Source organism: Lepisma saccharinum, chromosome 17 (assembly GCF_977018435.1).
Source record: "Lepisma saccharinum chromosome 17, izLepSacc3.1, whole genome shotgun sequence".
In the NCBI taxonomy this organism is placed as follows: Eukaryota; Metazoa; Arthropoda; class Insecta; order Zygentoma; family Lepismatidae; genus Lepisma; species Lepisma saccharinum.
In genome coordinates this window covers 32,630,184-32,652,345 of record NC_139245.1, presented here as the reverse complement: position 1 = coordinate 32,652,345, position 22,162 = coordinate 32,630,184, and the positions used below count along the sequence as shown (strand labels likewise).

Here is a 22,162-nt window from a genome sequence, read left to right as displayed (position 1 = left end):
ATATATTACAAAGGAACAAAAAATAAAATAAAGAATTACGTATAGGAATTTAACCTGTACACGAGCACACACACACACATCCCCAGTTTCTGCATCCAATCGCCACTATTGATTTCCAGTGTATGGGCAATTTATTCTGCAAACACTTAGAGGTAACACAAGTAACGAATAAAGTATGTGTGAGTGTTAATAACAAAAGAAAGAAACGCTAGAGAACGAAGTTGGGTAGTTCAATTACGTAGGAAATAATGCTCCCTTCCATAGTTGCTTGGAAGTTTCGGTGGCTTGAAAATACTTATTTGTTTAACAGCATAATATTATTTGACTACGGTGATTAGATTCCTCTACACAAAATTTGTAAGATTATTATGGGGGGCGACTGCCACCTTTTGCACCCCCGTTGGCACAACTATGGTTCGTTGCCATGCCGATATCACTTGCAAAAGTTACAACAAACTCAACCATCCATCGTAAGTTGGCAGACAACAGCTTAGCAGGTGCAGACGACAGAAACGCGCGAGAGACAAATCCTTGCCTCTGATTGGATAATTCCATAGATGTGGCATAGCTGTTTGTAAAAAAAAATTGGCCGAGTCTGCTGCCACGCACGTGTCAGCAGTAAGAATGAGCGTCAAATTTGCTCCTGCCACGTAATTCGTCTGGTAAAAGGATGTTACAAGTCTTAAGAACAGATGAAGACGAGAAAAATGCAAGTTTATGATTAGTGGGCATGAATGTACAGGTAATTTAGAACCTTTTTCTTTAGAAAGAATTTCGCGATATTAGTAGGGCCAAAAAGACAGTTCTGAAACCGAAAATGGGGCTCGGTGGGGCTCGCCTTAATGGATTTCTCTCGTAAGGCATGAGCCCCATTTTCTGGCAGTGTTGCCAGCTCCTTACTCGAAAAAATCACCAAGGTTTTTTTGGGGTCTAACCTAGCCTAAAGCAAGGAGCTGGCAATCTTGCTTGAGGCTTGCCTTAATGGATTTCTCTCGTAAGGCATGAGCCCCATTTTCTGGCAGTGTTGCCAATATTTTACTCGAAAAAATCACCAAGGTTGTTTTTGGGTCTAACCTAACCTAAAGCAAGGAGCTGGCAACCTTGCTTGAGGTATTTTCTCGCAGTGTTGCCAACTCCTCACTCAAAAAAATCACCAAGGTTTTTTTTTGGGTCTAACCTAACCTAAAGCAAGGAGCTGGCAACCTTGCTTGAGGCTTGCCTTACAGCGCATAAAGCAAGGTTGCCAACCCACTGGTACTTTTGCCATAGCCTTTTACAAGAAAAAAAAAGAGAAAGGGAAGAGTTAAACAACCGACAGCTTACCCACAGCCTTTTTTGCTCTAACCTAACCTAAAGCAAGGAGCTGGCAACTTTGCTTGTGCAATCAACCCGGTTGACCGCCCTCAAGTAAATATCAGCGTTGCCAACTCCTCACTCGAAAAAAAATTCACCAAGATTTTTTTTGGTCTAACCTAACCTAAAGCAAGGAGTTGGCAATTTTGCTTGTGCAATCAACCCGGTTGACCGCCCTCAAGTAAAAATCAGCGTTGCCAACTCCTCACTCGAAAAAAAATCACCAAGATTTTTTTTGGTCTAACCTAGCCTAAAGCAAAAAACTGGCAACTTTGCTTGTGCAATCAACCCGGTTGACCGCCCTCAAGTAAAAATCAGCGTTGCCAACTCCTCACTCGAAAAAAAAAATCACCAAGATTTTTTTTGGTCTAACCTAACCTAAAGCAAGGAGCTGCCTTACAGCGCATAAAGCAATTTTTGCCAACGTGCACATACTAAACAAAGAGAGCCGGCACTGCTGTAAAAGAGAGAGAGATGGGTGGATGGCAACGCAGTATGTGTGTGCGTATGTGTGTATAATATGTAGCATTATTAACTAGAGTGTGTTGGCAATTTACTTACAACTAAAAAAAAATAGAGATGCCAACGTTGGTGTAAGATGAAGAGAGAGAGAGATTTATGGCTGGCAACAGTAACGAGCGAATGCGCCATATCGTAATTTTCCAACTCCGTATATCGTGACCTTTGTAAACCTCTCTCGGGGGAACGATGTGCCACACACACGCGCGCACACACCTGTATTGTGACGCAAGCAAACAAACAAAATAATAATTGTTGTTTTTAGGAGGCCTGGCCCCTATAACCTCGCCAGGGTGCGTGGTGCCCAACCAAAAATGTAAAAGTTTTCTAATGGCTGCGGTTATAGATTACCGCACCTCTGTAGAGTTTCACGTGTTTTTTTTTCCCCCAAACTTCCATGAAACCCTACAGAGGACCTCCGTAATGCATGCAACGTGTACTAACGACTCTAGTGTTATTTGATGTTGTGATATTTTTGGATATAGAGTTTTATTGTGAGATATAGATAAAAATAATTATGTTTATTATAATATTTTCTTGATGAAGATGGAGAATATGTGCGTGTTACAAATAAAGTTGCATGCTTTTTTCTAGTGTGTGTGTATATGTTTTTGATGTTTCGACAGCATCTGAAACGATAAAAAAAAAAATTTTATTGTTAATTTTCACGTGTAAAAACAACAACAAATTTTTTTGTGCAAATTTTCTGATTGTCTCGTGCTATAGTGCAAAAAAGATATTGTAACTGATAACTAATGAAATTGATATTTGTAACTGATCTGAACTAGTGAAATTCGTATTGTGCTATTGTAACTGATTGTGCTAGTGCAGAAAATTTCTTATTGTGCAAGAAAAGATGTTAAAAAACTTGTTAAAACTGCTCTGTGACCGTCTCGTTCTTCACGTCGTAGGCGAAGGACTTCTCTGCAATCAGGATGACACTGCATAGGGTATCCTCGGGCAAGGCATCGTGGAACTCGCAGACGACCTTGATGTTGGTTCGATCGTTGACCACTACCTTCTTCCTCTTAGATGTGTTGATGACGAACATCGGCCTGCGGATTTTGAATTCGCTGGGGGTGTAGTACATGTCCACGCTTCCCTCGGTCACGCGTTTGTAAGCCGTGTAAGCTTCGTAAAGTTTGAGGTAATCGTTTTTGGTCACGTCGAGGTTGTAATTCTCGCGCGGGAACACTTCGTTGCGTCCGTTCTTCAGATAAACGTTCTTGATCTTGCAGTCGTCGAACTTGCTGGAATCTTTTTCCTGATTCTTGTCCCTCCCGGTTTGAAAGAGCACTACGACGAAATCTGGCATGTCGAACTGTATGTTGTTGAACTGCGTCGTCACGTCGAATTCCATGTGACTTCCCGACGCCATCTTCTGCACGCACTGGTAACCGTGAAAGTGAATCGGCACCTGCGGACTTTTCAAGATCTCCGCTTTGTACTTGAGGGGGTAGTTCGTTTCGTATTCCACCACTGGCATTCTCAATTCCATGCTCCGGATGACGCACTTGGCTGCTTCGGGTAAAGTGTTGGCTATCGGCGTGGTGGCGTCCGGACCCAAAGTAGAGTATCGCATCAGTACGTCGTTGTCGTTGGCCGCTCTTCGAAACGTAACGCGCAGTCCTCCCTTCCACATGATCTCCTTGTAGTCCGAGAAGAAACCCGGCAGCAGACGCATGGGAAAGAGCACCGTGTGACTTTTCGTCGATATTTTGGTCCCGGCTTCGAATCCCCCGGCCTGGTAGTACGCTGCGTCCGTTTTGGATAATTTCAACGTTCCCACCGCCGTCGACGTGATGCCTGGATAATCTATTCTGTCGATGACGGTGTTGTGTTTCCTCACCTCCACCTGCGAGAACAGGTGAGGCACGAAGTTGTCCACGAGTATCAAGTTTGCTGCTGCGGGAAACGCGTCTCCGCTTTCTTTCTTCACCACGTCGAATTGAAGGTAGAGGTCCGCTCTGTGAGGATGAACGAACCCGTCGCCTACGTCCACGTCGTATTCGATCTCCCTGTTCGCTTCGTTCAGATTGGCGAACGTGCGACGGTTGGGAGGGAAAGATTGCAATTCGTAACTTTCGATTTGCTCCATGCTCACTATGTATGGTTATTTATTATATGTTGATCTCCACGATGGCCGTCGTAGTGGCACCTGCGAAATCCACCACGTCTCCTTTCTCGTTCGTCACCACCAACTCTATGTCGTCTATGCGGTTGCGACATACTGGAAAATAGATCGGCGAAGAGGGTGTGTAGATGATCGGTTCCATGAACTCGGAACTTGGTTTGAAAGTGGCTATGATTCCCGTCTGCTTGTGACTTCCCAGTAATCCGTCCGAAGATTTCGTGATCATGCCTTCGGCCACGTTGCAGTGTACGTTCAGAGTCTCTATGGCCAAGAATTTAGGAATGTTGGTTGCTACGTGCTTGATGCCAGCTTCGAGTTTGGTGTCGTTCTCGAAACCTAAAAGTTCTCCCATGGTGCCCAGGTCCACGGTCTCCGTCGCGGATAGGATTTCCACTCTGTGCGTGACCGAATTTTGAGAAAGGTATGTGCCTTTGGGTAATTGAGCTTGCAAAGTGGAAAGATTGTATTGTCCTGGCGTGACGACGATGTGTTTGCTTCCGACGCTAATTTTGTTGTTGTGCTGCGTAACATTAGGTATGAGGTACATGCTGTAGAATGCACGCAGAGCCACGGATTTAGGATAGACGATGTCGTCGTGCAGCGTGAGTTTCAAGATTGAAGATTCGCTCGTGAGATGGAACACGCCCATCCTAGTGATGCTGTTTGAGGTTCCACAATGCTTTCTGGAAATCTTCGACCGTAGGGTTATTTATTTTAGAGAGAAACGCGAGCACGGAGAGGCAGAGATGACCGCAGTTCACGTCTCCGAAATCTTGAATGCGTTCGTCGTTGTAGTATATGGAGGTTTTGCTCGTTTTCAGATAATGAACTAAATTTGTAGGTGGAACACCTCCGAAAGAATCGAAAACGAATGCTTTATCATTGTCGTTTTTGTGGTAACATATCCAATGCGTGCCTGGATTTTCTTGACCGTCCAAGTTGACTACTCCGCATTCTCTTCTTTTGACGCTTGAAGGTAACGAGTCGGACATGAAAACTCCTCTGAAGTGTTTGATTTGTAACGGTTCGATCAGAGATTCAATGTCTCGGTTGGTGAGTGCTTCTGTTTCTTTTTTTTTAAACTTTTTCATCACGCCCTTCCCCTTCTTCTCCATGGCCAGGTTGTGACGTTTCTGTTCTTCCAACTCGGCCTTGTTCTTCTTCGAGTCGATGACGGTTTTCGCGATGGCGGCACTTCCGCCGGCCAAACTTCCAACGGCCCCCAATGCCGCCAGGATGGCCGGGATGCTGAATATGAAACCTCCGATCTTTTGCTGTTTCCGCGAACGTTGCAATCTTTTCAATTGAGGTGTGCTGAGCAGCAATTTCATTCCGTGTCCTTTCGACAAGCAAGAACGTTTCTTCTCGCGTTGTTTCTTGGTGAGTAACCCATCGAGGGCACCTAGATTTTTTAGATTGGAGTATGGTATCTGGTACACGACACCCTTGGGCTTTATGTTGATGCTCTATGTGTTATTTTCACGGTATGTTATTTATATATATATTCTGAGATTTTTTTGTGTAGTTTTTTACGGTATGTTATTTATATATTTTCAAGGCCTCGCAGTCGTTACACAAATTCTATTACGTGCTTCGTTTTCTTGCCAAGAAGTTCCTTTGTCCCCTTGTACACAATTCGAGTTTTGTTCTCGATTAAAATAGATAGCTTCTCGTCGGATAACATGTTAGCGTATCGATCTGGTAAAAATAGACTGTATTGTGCGTTGAGCAACAGGCGTACCTTGGGACCATACTGGGTAGAAACGATTGAACCAGAAGTTATCGTGTAAGGTTTGTCGACTTCCAATTCCTGAATTTTTACATACTCGACTGACAAATTTAGCATTTGTTTTAATGCTTGGAGATCACTTATTTTTTCAGTCGTCATATCAAAAAAAAATTCAAAGTGTTAGAGAGAAATTTAATTGTTTTTCACGATGTGTGTTATTTATATATACCGAAGATTATTTATTTATATATCAAGTTTTTTTTGACACGTATATATATTATTATTTTTTAACAGAGGAAGAAAGTCCGTGCTTCGGAGAACGCGATGATGTGCGTAATGATATCTTCCGTCTCCTGCATAGACTTGCACCAATTATTAGTATACCGTCTTCTTCCCTGCCTTGCCTCGTGCAATTCATCGAACCTATCGTTTAATTTCTCCCCTGCAGCCGAAAGCAGAATGTTGAGATCACCGCACCTCAGGCCGCTGATCTCCCGAAGACGGTTCTTGAGAACTATTTCACACGGAATTCGAAATGCCGGCGTTGTTCTTGCTATGATCACAAGTTTATTAACATCTCCGTTAACTACTTTTTTGAATATTTTAGATAGTAGCTCGGGTGGCAAATCAGTTATGCAAGCCATGTTGTTTTTTTTACGGTATGTTATTTATATACCCCACCCCAATTTTTGTTTCGTGTTCATGGCGATGGTGGTACCCAGTGCGGCGACCCGTTCACCCAGCGATGCGTCTCTGCTCACGAACCTTTCGAAAGCTGCATGTTCCAATTTTTTGTCTGCTTCGTGACGTGCGTCCAGATCCGTCTGCGTGGTGTTGTAGGCGATGTCGTGATCTTCGCATGCCGCGTCCAACGGATTCACACCCTTGTCTCCTCTCTCCAATCTTTTCTCGAGTTTGGTACCAGGTCCGCAGTACTGGTAGCCAGGTAGATGCATCTCGAAAGGTAACTTGTTGATGATGTCGTTCACGAGTCCCTTTCCTTCGGCCACGTTCCAAAATTTCGGAGGCAGCGTGTTGATGATTTTGATTAGGTAACCTATGCCCTTGTCGTCGTTCACGATGAAGTTGGAAAGTTTCGTGCTGATCATGTCCACGATGCCAACCTTCTCGTTGTAGAAATTACGGTTGCCTGCATTCTCTTCGCCGGCTATCACCAACAATCGGTCCACGAGCTTCCTCACGTCGTCCACCCAAACGAATTCTTTGGGTAACGTGTTGTAGCGTTTGACGCCGCTGCCCGTTTTGACCTGGTTCCAAATCGGTTTGATGAGATTCCTGTACTTCTCGCCGCTGCTCGATTTCACCCTATTCTGCGAGGCGTCGTTGTTCTGGTACAAGGCATCCGTCATGATCAGAATTTCCTTGTAACTTTGGTAATCTTCGTCGGTGTAATCTTTCGGCTGCTTTTTGGCGACGAGTTCCCACAGTCCCACCGTACCCGGATACCTGTTCCAACTATCCTTGTCGCCTAAATTGACTTTAATGTCGTTGCCTTCGAAGGTCACCTTCGATTTCCCAATCTTCCACACCACACCGCCGCCTTCGCTGGTTTCCATGCTGGGATACAATCCGAACACTTCATCCTTGTCGAATTTCCCCGTACTCAGGTAGTCTCGTGCCAAAGGTCCCAACTCGATTTTATCCGAAGACGTGCTGCCTATGGCTCGACGTCGTGCCGGTGCATCCTTCAGTTCGAACGGCGTCGAAGGAATGCTCGAAATGGGTGTGGGTACGGCGTAACTTTTAGCTGCGAGCGGTACGAGTTCGTTGATCAAATTTTTATTTTGTTCCGTGACACTTTTAATTTCTTTACCTAGACTGCTGATGGCATCGATCACGGGTTGATCCTGACGTTTCTTCTCTTCGTAGAATCCGCGATTCTCGGATTTCCAACCTTTGAAGCGTTTCGCGAGGTAATCGCGAAGCTTGAGATTTTCGTCTTCGATTTTTCGTTTCGTCATGACGTTATTTATATACGTCGTTTCTCACAACGTTGCAACGTTTAGAAAGTCGTTGATTTTGTTTCTGTATTTTCCGTCGTTGGGTTTCCTCGTCATGTCGATCGTCGCGAATCCGAAATCGTCGCCGTTCCAGCAAGAAGAGCAGCAGCGTTCCGAAAATTGATTGTAGTTCATGTCTCCGCCTACGTAGTCATCGTACGCATGCTTGAGGTTGGTGTGATCTTGACGAAACAAACATATGAAATTAGCGTTGTCGCGTACTAACTGTTTTGGAATTTTGGAAAACGTTTGAGCTAGGTAAAAACAATCCATTTTTTTTTGTGACGACCTTGCGTGAAAAAGTTGCGAATTTCATTTTGATTTTCCAGGATGGCGTCGTCGAACACAACGACTGAATTTTCACGACAATCGTCGAGTGGTTTTATTTCCGAGGCGAACGTTGCAATGTCCAGACCATCGTACAGTTTCATCAGTTGCTGGTATTTGGATTGCTCCAAACTTTTCGAGAACACGTACAGGTGCCTGTTCTTCCAATCTAACCAATTCGGTGCGAGGAGAAAATTGTCCACGAGCAGTGTCGTTTTCCCACACCCCGAAGGACCTACGATCAGACAGCGGATGCTGTCGGGAAGCAACTCACCGTTCTTTTTCTTCGTTTGACTTTCCGGATCCGGTAGACGCTTCACCACGTTCCACGTACTCACAAGATCACTTCGTCCGCGTCGATCCAACTCTTTTCCGGAAGTCCCAGCCATTTGACAAACAGTTTGTCACCTTTCCTACGCAATACCTTCTCGATGAGGTACGTGTCGGGGTGTTTCGTTTTAGAGAGTTCCTCTTCGTAAAATCTTCCTTTCAAAATCTCGCTGCTACTATCTTTTATTATATACGTGTGTCGGTTTCCGGGTAGAACTCGAACCACCGTAAAGAGTTCCGTGCTCCAATTTTTTGTGAATCCCTTCTCGAAGGTGCGTTTGAATTTGCTGATCCTCACCTGGTCTCCAATTTTGTATTTAGCTTTTTTTGTCGTGGGTGTGTACTTTGGACAGTAAACTGTAGAAATTAAACGCTGCTCGTCGGACTTGGTAACGTCGGCTGGCTTCATGCCTATTGTTCTGTGTACCGTGTGATTATAGGTGTCGACGAGTTCCGGCAGGATGTCGACCCATTTGTAATTTCCCCGAAGCGTGAATCGTTTCCACATGTGTGTTTTCAAGGTTCGATTGAATCTTTCCACGGTGCTGGCTTTGATGTGACTGAAGCTCGAATAATGTCGAATCTTGTGTTTTTGAATAAATTTTTGGAATACGGTGTTGTAAAATTCTTTACCGTTGTCCGTTTGCAGAAACCGTGGTCGTCTGCCACCGCTTTCGCGAAAAATTAATTTGAATGCTTCCGTGACGCACGTTCCCGTTTTCGCCTTCAAAGGTAGAGCCCATGCGAATTTCGAAAACGTGTCTATGACGGTGAGAAGGTACTTGTTGCCCTTGTTCAATTTATGCACGTTTTTCAAATTGCCGCTGCTCATCTCCACGAGGTCACTTTGCCAGAGGTCGTCGATGCCCTTGGTTACCACAGCCAAACGTTCGTAGTTACGGCGTGCAGGTTTATGCAATTCTTCGACGATGGCTTGCCTAGACATTTTTTCTTAGAGATTACGTTTCAAGAGAAGCACAAGCGTGATGGGATTCAAAGAGGGTGGCACCTCGCTCGTGTTTTGAATGATCAGCTTATCGCCGGCACTCACGTCGAAAACGGTGAGATCTTCGTCTTCGTGTATTTCATATATGTTGCGCGTTTCGTTCCAACGTGCCAGAGGAATGTTTCCTGCTTTCTGGACACCACGATTCGATATCAAAGTCATGGTGGGAACGCTAGCTTTTCTGCCGTGAGACCAGTACGAAAATTCGTTTATCTGAATCGTGCCATCGAGGAGAAACTTGTAGTACGGTTGATAAGGATGCAACATGTACAGTTTGCTACCTTCGACGAACGTGGAGATTCTCTGTTGATTGGGAACGCTGTTGATTTCGATGGCTTGCAGAGAATGCAGTTTAGCGAATTTAGTGTCGACGCCGAGCAGATTACTGTGAACTTGTCCGAGTTTATTTTCGATGGGCAGCAAATGCTCGACTATGGTATCCGTTACGACAGAAAACGACGGTTTGATTTTCACTTCCACGTTCAACTGCTTGTAGTTTTCGTTGAGTTCTTGCAACTTGGCACCGAAAGAGGCCAGCGTCGATTCCTGCGTGGATTCCAGCACTCCGACTTGATCTCTGATGTTGACGACGATGTTCTGAAGGTTCTCGACTTGATTCAATTTCGAGCTCTTCTCAGTAAGATCGTTCACGATGCTTCGCATCTCTGTAAACTGCGTGTGAAGGTCGGCGACGCTCTGCGAAGTGGGCAGCGTCGACACCAGCGAACTAATTTCGTCTCGAATCTGTTCCACGTTCGCCGTTTCCGTTTCTAGTCGTTTCAGCATTCGAGATATGTTTCTTTTCAAAGCGTGCAATTCTTTGGAGGTGGGGAGATTGGCCACTTTACTCTCGAGATCGCTCAATGAACTTTTGATGTCGCTCGAATCGGATAGTGCCGTCACCGCCGTTTTCAATTTTTCCAAATCTTCGCTGGAAGGCACGCTCGTCCGTAACGATTCCAAGTCACCCTGTATGTTGTCGAGTACGTGATGAAAATGAGCGAGATTCGTTTCGACGTTCAAATTTTCTAAATATTCGATCTTCTGCTGAACCGTGCTTAACGTGTCTTGAATGCTCGTCAACGCTCTCGCTTCAGCGTGAATATTTTTAATTTCTTCGTTGATCAATTCCAAGGACGCCTGAAGCGTAGCGATGGTGGTTTGAATGTGTTCGAAATCTTGATAGGCCTCCAATTGAATTTTTATGTTCGCGACGCTTTTACCGATGACCTGCAGTTCGTCCGACGATGGTAGGTTCGTCATTGTATCTTCCAAAGTCTGCAACTTGGATTTAATTTCTTCCAACGTGCTGGTGAATTCTTCTTGTAATTTGGAAACGACGACATGCAAGCGTTCTGCGTCTATATCGTTCACCACGGTTTGAAGTTCAGAGAAATTCTTTTCTATTGCGGAAGTTCGTTCTTCGATTTCGAGTTTCAATTTTTCCAAATCTTCATTTTTCGATTGAAATTGCTGTAATTTGGCCAAATCATTTTGAAGCGAATCCACGCTCAACTGTATATTTTGAACGCTGTCGTAAGAAGGTACGTCGACATAATTTTTTATGAGCGTTTTCAGTTCGGAATCGATTTTCAGAATGGGGTCGAGACATTGCGTTTGGAGCGTAGCGATTTCCGACTCTAAACTTTTGTTTAAGGTTTCCTGCAAAGCGATCAAATCGGTCCTCAACTTCTTAACTCGTATGTCCAACATGAGAATCTCTTCTGCGTGGTCTACACGCTTGGTGTTGCCGAAAATGTCGTTAGGCATTTTTGGTTAACGGTTATTTATAATAGGATAGACGATACGTAATTCTACGAAGAGAGGAATAAGTTTGTCGTAATCTCCGAGGAGTTCCACGTAAAGATAATCCCCTGCAGAAACATCGTACGTAATGTTAGAAAGCATCTTGTCGTGCTTGATTCGAAAAATGTTCTTGCCGGTAGAAATTTTGATTTCGCCTGCGTTTTCCGGATTCACGGTGATTTGAAGTTTCCCGTCGATCGGAATTTCGTAGAAATGTAAATTGTTATTAAAAACATAAAACATCTTGCCCACATCGTCATTCAGTTTCGTCCAAATGCTGTTGAGGTGAATGATCAACAGACCGTTGAGTTTAGGTAACACGGAAGGTAAGACTTCATGATCTGGTATGGTTTCCATAATGATCTGTTTTTTGAAACCGAACAAATTCATAGGCATGCTGGTTATTTAAGAATACGGTCAAAGTTTTTTGTAATGACAGTCAATGTTTTTTTTGTAATAACTAACAACATGATTTTTTTTTGTTTTGTTTTGTTTTTATGAATCTTCTGTTGAAGATGGGCATATGTTGCAGGTTTTGCTTTCTGCTAAGCGATAGTGCCCCCACGGCAATGTGTGAATACCACACTCGAGGACGCACCTCTTGTCGTCGTTGGGATCCAGCGCAATTTTTCTAACTTTGTTTGTGGTGATGATATGGTCGACGCTCTGGATGCGCTGTTCTTCTCTTAGAACCGACGACCTGGTCTTGAGGCAATCGACAAAGTCCTCGAATGCGAGATGGTCCCGAACCACCTGTCTGCCGACACCCTTGGCCTTCTTGGTAACGCTGCCCTCGGCTTTGATGGCATAGGCCTTGGCGCGAAGACCCGCAAACTCGAGAATTACATCACCGTCCTTCTCGTCTTTGAGTTTGCCAGGTACTTTTTTGTTTCGGGGCAGGATGCCGTACTGGTTCGGCTGTGGATAGCCCGAGGTGTCGAAGAGGTTAACCAAAGCTGGTGCCGTGATTATATCCCTGTATGCATCGGCTGAGTGGACGTGGTACACCAAGCTGTCCGTGTCCGTGTAGAGAAGTGAGATGTTGTGGCTATAATGTGGACGTAATATGTCGTAGTACGTCTCGAACATGTGCAGCTTGCTCAGGTCTAATACTGAGGCACCAACATAAATTGGCTTGTCGAGCCTCACCTCACTCTTCCTCATATGCACCAGAGCAAGCTGCTCATTATAAATGGTCCTCGATTTGAATAATGGGTTTGCTACGAGCCTGCGACATTGTGCTTTGTTTGATATTAGCCTCACATCTACACGAGTCCGTACATTCTCCATGGTTTTCCCGAACACCGCATTGTTCATAAGCTTGAAGAAATCCTTATCAAGCTCGGACGTGGCTGCGGTGCGGTGTTTCGTGTTGACTTCAATATATGGACGCAACCATGGAGAATGCTCGAACTTGAGGATGTGGTGAACTGCGTGGACGGTAACCCCTCGCTGCATCAACCACCGGAGATTCTGGTAGTGCAGGACGTAATTCTTCTTGGACTCGAAATCCATGACGAGCTTCTTCTGGTTGGAATCGGGTGGACACTTGAACTCGGGTGCAGGGGGAAGATCGCTGAACAAATCCTGCAGCTTCTCGGAGAACTCAAGGTCCACCTCGGCGAAGAACCCATGTTCCGAATCGTCGAAGCTTTCGATGTCGAAGTTGGAAGGGTCAGCCCACTCGAAGCCTCTAAAGGGGAGTGGCTGCATCATGGAGTGTCCGTAGAGGTTATTGACGTCCGTGTACATGATGTAGCTGGACGGTCGTGAGGGGTCGCAGCCGGTGGCCATGTGGTGATTGTTGGCGCGCGAGTGTCGCTGCGACACCTGGACCATTCCACCCCGCACGGCACGTTCCACAAACAACATCATGTTCACGTCCGAAAGAAGCTCCAGCTCGATCTTCGTCACCAGAAACATGGCCGACCACGCCAGTCCGGGGAGACTGTAGAAGTAGGCGGGGTCCAGCTTGTAGATCTTCATGGCGGTCGCACGGAACGTCTGGAACACGTCGGCGAGGAGCGTTACATCAAGTCTGAGGTAGGCGTCGTGGTAGTCCCCGAGAGTTCGACAGCCCAGCTCGCGCCACATGGACTGGGCATGGTGATATTCCTCGTCGGTGATGTTCGAGCCTCGCAGCTTGCTGTAGAAGTTTGCTCGAGGAGGTAGCGACGTCTCTGCGAACTTGGAAGGGTCTGTGATGTATTCGTAGGGATAGACACCCTTACGCTTGAAGAGACCTGCGTCCAAGTTCGGAAAGTTTCCGGAGGTGATGAGCATTTGCTCGTCGCTAAGCTTCCCTGCGAGAGCATCGAGGCTGGCCGGGAGGAACCTCAGGGAGTCGAGGAAGCGAAGCTCGACGGTAGAGTGTGATCCTGAGATTCGCACCCACTTGCTCAAGCTAATGTAACGCTCCTCGTTCTGCGCCAGGACGCTGATTCGCATGTCGTCGTACCCAAAGTGAGGCACCAGATGGTGGAAGTCGTATCCCGAGCCATTATGAAAAAACACAGGGATGAAGCGCGGGTCCCGGGCCATGAGGTTGCATCCGTTGCACCATGGACCAACATACCTACCGTTAAAGTGATCGTGGTGTTGGACTTTACGGTTGTTGGCGGTGTACTCCTTGACGCAGACAGGGCAAGCGATGGCCTCGTCGTGTCTATGCTGATCGTCGAGAGACAGTGGGAGCATAGACTTGGGGGCCAACAGTACCTTCCCTATCTCGTTGGCCTCGACAACCATCCTCTCGAGGAAGTGTTTGGCGGCGTCGGGACCACGGTACATGTAGGGCTCGGGGGCGATATGCTGGTCACGTCGCACCACAACGTATGCGAAACTGGATGCCTCGTGGAGTTGGTAAGGGGTGGTGGAGGAAACTTCGGGATCGGGATCGCAAGTGGACAGGGGTTTGAGGAAGGCTTCGAAATCCGCGATGATGATAGCGGGGTGCTCCACCATAGCACCGTGCATGTGGAAACGCTCCACGGTGCCAGGTTTGGGCAAGACTGCCACACCAGGCTCGTTGTTACTACAGTAGAACTTGTGGCGAGCGAGCTTCTCGACAGCGATGTTGGGACCTCTGATGTGCTGATAATCCTGCTGTTTTTGATTGTCAAAAGTTGACAAGCACCTTCGACAAACTTCTATGCTACCATCATGCTTGCTTTTTTGGCTCGACACCAACCGGGAGAGCGAACGGATGAGGGTGTAGTGGTGATGGGTCTCGTCCTTGATAAGTAGGAGATGGATTTCTCGAGCATCATTGTTGTTTACGTCACTCACCCGGATGGGGTACACCGCATTTTCGTCAGTGAGACCGTAAACGTTGATGGCCAACCGCGCACGAACCTCGAACTTTCGAATGTCCGAAAGCGCCACCGGGTATTCGATCCCAGCCATCGCAACTTCCAGCTCTGACTCGTAGGGTAGGTAGTGGTTAACTCGGCGTGGTTGGTTTTTCCTGTCGACAGGGTGCAACGCTGCAAGCACCGACCATACGAAGCACTTGTTATCTTTATTTTGGATGTTCAGGACGGCCTTCTTTGCCACAATGGTAGGTGGTAAGCGGACGTAGCTGGAGGCGGAGAGAGGCACGAACTTACAAAGTTTGACGCACAGTTCGTGAGGCTCGCCACACAGCGAACCCCCCGAGCCTTTAGCTTGATGTTCTTCTTGTTTTGCCACCAGCTCATCGGCAAACTGGTTGTAGATGACCTCGAGGTTGTCGACATCCGCCAGATGCAGCGTCTTCGCCTTGGTGTTGTGGCAGAAGCTGTAAATTTCATCGGACAGCTTCTTGTACTGGCAACGTAGCGATGCGTAGAATTTGGTGGAGTGCATTGCAAGCGCATCGCCGAGGATGGAAATGATTTTGGCTTGCACGTTCTCCAAAAAGCTACGCACGTCGCATGAGCCCTCCGAAGTGAGGACAAAGTCCTCTAACAACCGCTCGAAAGCAGTCTGGTTCGCTTTCGCTACAGGCTTGACGCGTTTCGTGGGTGGTGGCGAGTCGGCTTCGGCTTTCCTCTTGGTCGAGCTGGTCGAAGGCTGGGCCCCAGATGTATTTTTGCTTAGACAAATAAGCTTATGCTTCTTGGCATACGCAATTGTAATGTGTTTATTGCATCCGGAACATAGTTCAGTGGCAGCCAAATGCTTGCTTGGCACGCAGGTGCGACAATGTCTTGCAAAATGTTTGCTTGATATGGTTTTTTTGCACACGGGGCAACTTTTCATGGAGCGCATCTTGTTGAAAATATTTGTGGGTGTGTTATTATATATATATATATAGTGGAGTGCCACAAAATAAATACTGTGCAATAATTCACAATGGTGTTGGGTTTGGTGGGAGTGTGCTATTTATGCTACTTCTTGCTTCTTAATGAATCCTGTAAATAATTGAAAAAAATAATTAAGCTTGTGTATAGAAAACACAAAAATATTATGTGTGCATAATTCTACCAAACAATCTTTTTTTCTAACCCTCAGCCCTCTTGGCATATGAAGTATAAATCATAATTTCAGAAAACATAGTTATTTTCCGCTCGCCATTTTAAAAATCAAACCATAAGCATTATTTATGTTTATAGTATTCGTCGAGCGATAGCAGATAGAGCAAGAATCGTTTTCCTACAACCCATAGTTGATGAATTACAAAACATCTTAGAAATTGCATGAAAAAAAAAGCATGCAACTTTATTTGTAACACGCACATATTCTCCATCTTCATCAAGAAAATATTATAATAAACATAATTATTTTTATCTATATCTCACAATAAAACTCTATATCCAAAAATATCACAACATCAAATAACACTAGAGTCGTTAGTACACGTTGCATGCATTACGGAGGTCCTCTGTAGGGTTTCATGGAAGTTTGGGGGAAAAAAAAAACACGTGAAACTCTACAGAGGTGCGGTTGTAGATAACCGCAGCCATTAGAAAACTTTTACATTTTTGGTTGGGCACCACGCACCCTGGCGAGGTTATAGGGGCCAGGCCTCCTAAAAACAACAATTATTATTTTGTTTGTTTGCTTGCGTCACAATACAGGTGTGTGCGCGCGTGTGTGTGGCACATCGTTCCCCCGAGAGAGGTTTACAAAGGTCACGATATACGGAGTTGGAAAATTACGATATGGCGCATTCGCTCGTTACTGTTGCCAGCCCTAAATCTCTCTCTCTCTTCATCTTACACCAACGTTGGCATCTCTATTTTTCTTAGTTGTAAGTAAATTGCCAACACACTCTAGTTAATAATGCTACATATTATACACACATACGCACACACATACTGCGTTGCCATCCACCCATCTCTCTCTCTTTTACGGCAGTGCCGGCTCTCTTTGTTTAGTATATGCAGGTTGGCAAAAATTGCTTTATGCGCTGTAAGGCAGCTCCTTGCTTTAGGTTAGGTTAGACCAAAAAAAATCTTGGTGATTTTTTTTTCGAGTGAGGAGTTGGCAACGCTGATATTTACTTGAGGGCGGTCAACCGGGTTGATTGCACAAGCAAAGTTGCCAGCTCCTTGCTTTAGGTTAGGTTAGACCAAAAAAAATCTTGGTGATTTTTTTTTCGAGTGAGGAGTTGGCAACGCTGATATTTACTTGAGGGCGGTCAACCGGGTTGATTGCACAAGCAAAATTGCCAGCTCCTTGCTTTAGGTTAGGTTAGACCAAAAAAAATCTTGGTGATTTTTTTTCGAGTGAGGAGTTGGCAACGCTGATTTTTACTTGAGGGCGGTCAACCGGGTTGATTGCACAAGCAAAGTTGCCAGCTCCTTGCTTTAGGTTAGGTTAGAGCAAAAAAGGCTGTGGGTAAGCTGTCGGTTGTTTAACTCTTCCCTTTCTCTTTTTTTTCTTGTAAAAGGCTATGGCAAAAGTACCAGTGGGTTGGCAACCTTGCTTTATGCGCTGTAAGGCAAGCCTCAAGCAAGGTTGCCAGCTCCTTGCTTTAGGTTAGGTTAGACCCAAAAAAGGCTGTGGGTAAGCTGTCGGTTGTTTAACTCTTCCCTTTCTCTTTTTTTTCTTGTAAAAGGCTATGGCAAAAGTACCAGTGGGTTGGCAACCTTGCTTTATGCGCTGTAAGGCAAGCCTCAAGCAAGGTTGCCAGCTCCTTGCTTTAGGTTAGGTTAGACCAAAAAAGGCTGTGGGTAAGCTGTCGGTTGTTTAACTCTTCCCTTTCTCTTTTTTTTTTCTTGTAAAAGGCTATGGCAAAAGTACCAGTGGGTTGGCAACCTTGCTTTATGCGCTGTAAGGCAAGCCTCAAGCAAGGTTGCCAGCTCCTTGCTTTAGGTTAGGTTAGACCAAGAAAAACCTTGGTGATTTTTTCGAGTAAGAAGCTGGCAACACTGCGAGAAAATACCTCAAGCAACGTTGCCAGCTCCTTGCTTTAGGTTAGGTTAGACCCAAAAACAAAAACCTTGGTGATTTTTTCGAGTGAGGAGTTGGCAACACTGCCAGAAAATGGGGCTCATGCCTTACGAGAGAAATCCATTAAGGCGAGCCCCACCGAGCCCCATTTTCGGTTTCAGAACTGTCTTTTTGGCCCTACTGATATTATTATAATGCTAACGGAACCTAACCTAACTACAAGAGCATTTAGGTTGATTATTAGAAGAATGCTAAGGAACCTAATCTTAAAACATTTACAACTTCACAGTATGTGTTACAGACGTAATTGCATACATAGCATGATGAAATCACGATGAAACAAGGACCGAGATTGCTGCCACGCGCATCTTTTTTGAGGTTCCAGCAGAAAAAGAACGTGGCAGCAGACACTACCAAAAAAATTTCTCGCATCGGCGATAACGAAGAAGAAGAAGTAAATTGAGCATGAATCTGTGTGCTTGTGCATACTTTGTAGTCTGTGGTGTTTTCTGCTCCTGTTTTCCTGAGTGAGGTTTCTTCAATTGTAAGATTGTGAGTGAGTCGCAAAAATATAAACAATGGCTGCTAGATGGAGCAGTGAGTTCATCGTTACTGAACACAAAGATTTGCAGGTAATTTTTTCATAATTAGCCAGCTTGCGATATTCCCCCATAAAGTGTCGCCCCCTGAAACACTCCGTCAATTTGAAGTTATCATCCTTTTGATGATAAACACAAAATACTGCCAGAAAGAAATTATACATGTGTAATTAATACTTTTAGGTTGAATACATTTTTGCACGCTCCCTTTAGCCCTGTCTTACGGGTGTCCAAATAAATAAAATATTATATTATTTAAAATTGTAGGATTTAAAAATGTGCTGCAATGAAATTTTGAGTTAATTAAAGATTTTAGCGGAAAGCGTCACTTTTATCCACTTTTGGCTAATCACAACGATGAAGATGAGCGATGATGAGATACAATTGATGAAGAAATTCTGGTAAAATTTTCGTAACCGGCAAACGTATTTCTTCAATTTTACAGGAGAAAGTACTTACCGAAATGCGTTTCGGCCCAAGTTCCTTTTGTTTTATTGCGATTTCATCATGCTGCGAATGCAACTTTTACATGGTTCGATTTCGATGTACGTTTGTTAATACATACTGCGGAGTTTTAGGATTTACTTAAGGTTTTGTTCAATATATGCTTTCGTGGTTACGTTTGGTTCCCTTAGCCTTAAAATAAAGTCCCTAAATGCATTCTACTAAGGTTCCCATTTACTTCTACTTTCATTCTCACGCTTCTACGATATTTACTGTCGCTTGTCGACGGAGAATATCTTGTCCATGAGAAGTGCGTAAGGTAATTTTCAAGTTTTTTTTTTTCAACATAAATAACTTTTTTCGAGTCCAAACAGTGCTCATTACTTTAAGGAAGGTTCAAATTTCGTGTGACAATGATTTCCAAAATTCTACAATAATTAGTCTTAGTGCTAGGAGAAATCATAAAACAATCAGAACCGTTACCATAAAGAGCTTATATACTAGTGCAAAATGATAATAATAATAACATAAGTGTATTAAATTGACTAGGTTGTGTTATCCTAGTGTCTCTGCAGTAACTGTCTGATATCGCCCGAACGGATTTCTTCAAATTTACAGGAGAAACTACTTACTGAAATCACTTTCTGTATCATTGTTGATGTTCTTCGAGGTATTTTCTTTCGCAGAAACTAAAAACTTCACCATAGAATGCTGCAGAACAATAAATAATCAGTTGTTACGTAAGGAACTTGCATCTTCTGTAACATTAGGCCGTTGTTTCCATTATGTACGTACAGATGGTGCGAGCGTCAAAAGTCACGCGGTCTCTGCAGTGTTTCCAAACGTGCTTTTTTTACGAGAATTTTTTTTTGTTGTTAACTATGCTGACCTAACCAAACCTAACCTTGCCGGAAATGGTCGTGAATGTTTTTTGGGGCTATCCGTCAATGGTTTGTGGGGCTCTCGTGGATGGTTTTTGGGGCTATCTGTCAATGGTTTATGATGACATAATAAACACGAAAGTAGGTATTTTTCGGTTAAGACGGTTGAAACACTGCATACCCACTTTAAATCAACAAAACACAAACACGACTGCATGCCATATTGTCTGTTACCCAAACATAACAAGGAAGACAAATAATGACTTGTAATATGAAAAGTTGACACTATTTTATGGAAAAAGGCATAACTTCACCTTAAAGAATCTTCCGCAATGCAGAATATGTAAGTATCAATGCTAAAATTAAGGAAATAAAAGAGTGAGAGGTGTTCGGGGCTTATCAGACTAGTACCGTCTCCGCAAATGAGGATTTGATTCAAACTGTTTGTTAAACATGTGTGCACAAATAGCACAATGGGTTACAAAATGTTAATTTCTTCAGAAAATTTTTAATTGGAACATCCAATGCATCCACCGGGGTCTACCAGTCAACTGACAAGTCACGAAAGGTAGCCTGCGATGCTCTGTCATTGTACGGATTTTATTATGCATAGTCACAAAACATTTTATTGCTTACCTCTCTGTATTTTCAACTGTTGTATGAGGAAAAGAGCTTTGTTGTAACAGTTAATTTCTTTCTTTGTTGAATCATATAATAATTAACCATAAAAAATGTAAATATTCTTTGCCTTCTCCCTTCGGACTAACCAACAATTCGTTATTGAAAGACTGAACAATGGGCGATTAAAAGCTTTCTTCTCCTACATTACATTGTTGTTAAGGACAAGGCCAGTTTGATTACATTGTTAGACACAACATTGTTTGCACAAAATACTGGGCCAGTAGGCAGTTATTCGCAACGGTGTGGGTGTGAAAGAAAAAATTTGTAGTAATTATGTTTATGTAAAAAAAAAATATTTTTTTTTTTACCTTCTCATTAAAAGGATGAAAATATGATCTGGGGTGATACGGCCTAAAACAGGTGCCAGGCTCACAGTACTGAAGCCAAAACTTATTTAATAAATAAATACATACATAAAATTAAATTAATAAAATAATCAATGTAAATTTTTTTTTATTCGCCCTTTGCTTCCCTTTTTAGGCTCTCGTTGTTAGGTATAATAAGATAAGTAGACCGCCAGTGATTCTTGAAATGTAAATTAGCCCTCAAACCAAAAAAGATTTACCACCCCTGATATATATATATATATACACTAGCGGCAGAAAGTTTAGACTCACCTTTGAAATTTATTGTTTAAGTGAAAATAAAATGCTATTAGTTGAAACCAACCATCATAGTCCATATATTTGAATTTGTATGGGTGTGTTACACACCAACCTACAGCTGACCGCTCATGAGAAGATCCCTGACGGAAGTGAAGTGACGTAGGCACAGGCGACTCCACTATTAGGGTCGGGGGTGTGCACCCTGAGTGAAAAACACATGTTGGCTCACTGTAACTGGTACAGCGACGCAAGTCGTTTACGGTTACCAGAAGTTCTCTTTTACCCGGACAAATCCTGTTTTTCGGGTACTAAAAATGCCCCGGGCATGTTATTATGAAAATTTGAAAATATCCAATTTTTGGGGGTGTAGACAACTGCTTAACTTCAAGATTAGTAGCAAAATGTTATTTGTAAATAATTGTTAATATTGTTTCCCTTTTCAATTTCAAAGTAAAGAAATACAACACACACAGTTGCAAGCGCAAAGAAATAAACTTTTCTTGCAACAAATAAAAATTGTTGGACCTTTGCTTCTCTTCTGTTGTCACCACCGTGCCACGTGAGGTTTTGATTTGAAAGCATTTGTGCATTTACCGCGGCTCTTGGTGAGCAGCAAGTTTCTGACAATAGGTAAGAATATGCAATTTGCTGCGGCTTACTTTGATTTGAGTTTCAGGACAGAATTCAGAAATAAACAGTATTTTTTAACTGCCGTACTCTTGTTGTTACATGGCAGTCGATCAGCGATCTGAACCATGCCAAATGCAAATGTGTTGTTAGTGACGACTTACAAAAACGGTTTCCTGACTTTAGGCCTGTAAGAAAAAACTCCGAGGCAGAATGTTAATTTATGTTATTCTTTTAAAGTAAGAGACCAAGCTTCACAACCATATATTAGGAGCATAGTGAATAAATATTAGAATATTCAGACAATGAGGCCTATTATTAGTTATACGGAAACGGTGTAAAATTATTTTACAGGGGTGTGTGATCTATAAGCCCACCAAAACACCAGTAAGCACAAAACGTGTGTTTTCGTCTAAAGTTAACAACATTTTGCAATCTAAAAATGCCTTCTTTTTTAAAGTTTGTCATCTGGTAACCCTAAAGTCGTTGCCGTATATTTTTTTAAAATTCTTTGAAATACAGTCTAAATAATGCAGAGGATAGGCAATACAAAAATTATTCTGGCCACTGAAAGAAAAGCAGCAAACCGTTGCTGCGGACACACGCTCTGTGTGATTGACGCAAATCAACTCCCACGCACTTCGAAAAGCTGCAGCGGGAGGCTTTCTGCTATCCCTAAAATCTGCAAATGAACTGGTCCTTTCCTTCACACCTGCTCCCTG

The 22,162-nt window shown here is 43.7% G+C and overlaps 2 protein-coding genes across 2 annotated transcripts in view; one reads left to right on the top strand and one right to left on the bottom strand.

Moving 5' to 3' along the window:
• The window catches only part of JMJD4 (jumonji domain containing 4), a 308,681-nt gene that overhangs the window by 139,244 nt on the left and 147,275 nt on the right, over positions 1-22,162 (bottom strand). The gene's annotated exons all lie outside the window — the stretch shown is intronic.
• Wdr59 (WD repeat domain 59) overlaps positions 18,098-22,162 on the top strand; it is a 58,920-nt gene continuing 54,855 nt past the window's right edge. Inside the window, exon 1 of the mRNA XM_083138671.1 lies at positions 18,098-18,235. Coding sequence (XP_082994797.1) covers positions 18,182-18,235 — 54 coding nt within the window. The 5' untranslated portion in view covers positions 18,098-18,181. The remainder of the gene's footprint in view (positions 18,236-22,162) is intronic.